The sequence below is a fragment of the Salvelinus fontinalis genome, chromosome 14, assembly GCF_029448725.1.
Source record: "Salvelinus fontinalis isolate EN_2023a chromosome 14, ASM2944872v1, whole genome shotgun sequence".
Lineage (NCBI taxonomy): Eukaryota > Metazoa > Chordata > Actinopteri > Salmoniformes > Salmonidae > Salvelinus > Salvelinus fontinalis.
In genome coordinates this window covers 12,090,457-12,092,956 of record NC_074678.1, presented here as the reverse complement: position 1 = coordinate 12,092,956, position 2,500 = coordinate 12,090,457, and the positions used below count along the sequence as shown (strand labels likewise).

The window sequence follows — 2,500 nt, the reverse complement described above, 5'->3', positions numbered from 1 at the left end:
CCCCCTTAAAAGATTTAGATGCACTATTGTAAAGTGGCTGTTCCACTGGATGTCATAAGGTGAATGCATCAATTTGTAAGTCGCTCTGGATAAGAGCGTCTGCTAAATGACTTAAATGTAAATGTAATGCTATGTTACAGCTGACTATATTTCAGCCAGATTAGAGCAGAATGTGAAGGTCATTGGGGATAATGATATGTATGGGGTGATTTACAGGACATGTTTATGTAAGAAAAGCAGATGAAGAGAAGAGACCGAGGGTGCTGAGAGAGGGGGAGAGAGACCGAGGGTGCTGAGAGAGAGGGAGAGAGACCGAGGGTGCTGAGAGAGAGGGACCGAGGGTGCTGAGAGAGGGGGAGAGAGACCGAGGGTGCTGAGAGAGGGGGAGAGAGACCGAGGGTGCTGAGAGGGGGAGAGAGACCGAGGGTGCTGAGAGAGAGGGAGAGAGACCGAGGGTGCTGAGAGAGAGGGAGAGAGACCGAGGGTGCTGAGAGAGAGGGAGAGAGACCGAGGGTGCTGAGAGAGAGGGAGAGAGACCGAGGGTGCTGAGAGAGAGGGACCGAGGGTGCTGAGAGAGGGGGAGAGAGACCGAGGGTGCTGAGAGAGAGGGAGAGAGACCGAGGGTGCTGAGAGAGACGGAGAGAGACCGAGGGTGCTGAGAGAGAGGGAGAGAGACCGAGGGTGCTGAGAGAGGGGGAGAGAGACCGAGGGTGCTGAGAGAGAGGGACCGAGGGTGCTGAGAGAGGGGGAGAGAGACCGAGGGTGCTGAGAGAGAGGGAGAGAGACCGAGGGTGCTGAGAGAGAGGGAGAGAGACCGAGGGTGCTGAGAGAGACGGAGAGAGACCGAGGGTGCTGAGAGAGAGGGAGAGAGACCGAGGGTGCTGAGAGAGGGGGAGAGAGACCGAGGGTGCTGAGAGAGACGGAGAGAGACCGAGGGTGCTGAGAGAGACGGAGAGAGACCGAGGGTGCTGAGAGAGAGGGAGAGAGACCGAGGGTGCTGAGAGAGGGGGAGAGAGACCGAGGGTGCTGAGAGAGAGGGACCGAGGGTGCTGAGAGAGGGGGAGAGAGACCGAGGGTGCTGAGAGAGAGGGAGAGAGACCGAGGGTGCTGAGAGAGAGGGAGAGAGACCGAGGGTGCTGAGAGAGAGGGAGAGAGACCGAGGGTGCTGAGAGAGACGGAGAGAGACCGAGGGTGCTGAGAGAGAGGGACCGAGGGTGCTGAGAGAGGGGGAGAGAGACCGAGGGTGCTGAGAGAGGGGGAGAGAGACCGAGGGTGCTGAGAGAGGGGGAGAGAGACCGAGGGTGCTGAGAGGGGGAGAGAGACCGAGGGTGCTGAGAGAGAGGGAGAGAGACCGAGGGTGCTGAGAGAGAGGGAGAGAGACCGAGGGTGCTGAGAGAGAGGGAGAGAGACCGAGGGTGCTGAGAGAGAGGGAGAGAGACCGAGGGTGCTGAGAGAGAGGGAGAGAGACCGAGGGTGCTGAGAGAGAGGGAGAGAGACCGAGGGTGCTGAGAGAGAGGGAGAGAGACCGAGGGTGCCGAGAGAGAGGGACCGAGGGTGCCGAGAGAGAGGGACCGAGGGTGCCGAGAGAGAGGGACCGAGGGTGCCGAGAGAGAGGGACCGAGGGTGCTGAGAGAGAGGGACCGAGGGTGCTGAGAGAGAGGGACCGAGGGTGCTGAGAGAGGGGGAGAGAGACCGAGGGTGCTGAGAGAGGGAGAGAGACCGAGGGTGCTGAGAGAGGGGGAGAGAGACCGAGGGTGCTGAGAGAGGGGGAGAGAGACCGAGGGTGCTGAGAGAGGGGGAGAGAGACCAAGAGAGGGGGAGAGAGACCGAGGGTGCTGAGAGAGGGGGAGAGAGACCGAGGGTGCTGAGAGAGGGGGAGAGAGACCGAGGGTGCTGAGAGAGAGGGAGAGAGACCGAGGGTGCTGAGAGAGGGGGAGAGAGACCGAGGGTGCTGAGAGAGGGGGAGAGAGACCGAGGGTGCTGAGAGAGGGGGAGAGAGACCAAGAGGGGGGGAGAGAGACCGAGGGTGCTGAGAGAGGGGGAGAGAGACCGAGGGTGCTGAGAGAGAGGGAGAGAGACCGAGGGTGCTGAGAGAGGGGGAGAGAGACCGAGGGTGCTGAGAGAGGGGGAGAGAGACCGAGGGTGCTGAGAGAGGGGGAGAGAGACCAAGAGAGGGGGAGAGAGACCGAGGGTGCTGAGAGAGGGGGAGAGAGACCGAGGGTGCTGAGAGAGAGGGAGAGAGACCGAGGGTGCTGAGAGAGGGGGAGAGAGACCGAGGGTGCTGAGAGAGGGGGAGAGAGACCGAGGGTGCTGAGAGAGGGGGAGAGAGACCGAGGGTGCTGAGAGAGGGGGAGAGAGACCGAGGGTGCTGAGGGGGCTCAGACAGACCTGTGTGCTGGAGGGGCCGACGGCGCGGCGGGGGACCTTGATGTCAAACCCCCCCTTAGGATCTTTCTCTCCTCGCAGGGCCGGGTCGTTGTGGGGCTCATGTCCTGCCTCC

At 61.7% G+C, this 2,500-nt stretch overlaps 1 protein-coding gene across 6 annotated transcripts in view; it reads right to left on the bottom strand.

Annotated features, from left to right (window-relative positions):
• The window catches only part of cyfip1 (cytoplasmic FMR1 interacting protein 1), a 170,040-nt gene that overhangs the window by 50,030 nt on the left and 117,510 nt on the right, over positions 1-2,500 (bottom strand). For all 6 annotated transcript variants that reach the window (XM_055943953.1, XM_055943954.1, XM_055943958.1 and 3 more), the window contains one exon: positions 2,389-2,500. This exon is cut by the window's right edge and continues 36 nt beyond it. In XM_055943953.1, coding sequence (XP_055799928.1) covers positions 2,389-2,500 — 112 coding nt within the window. The remainder of the gene's footprint in view (positions 1-2,388) is intronic.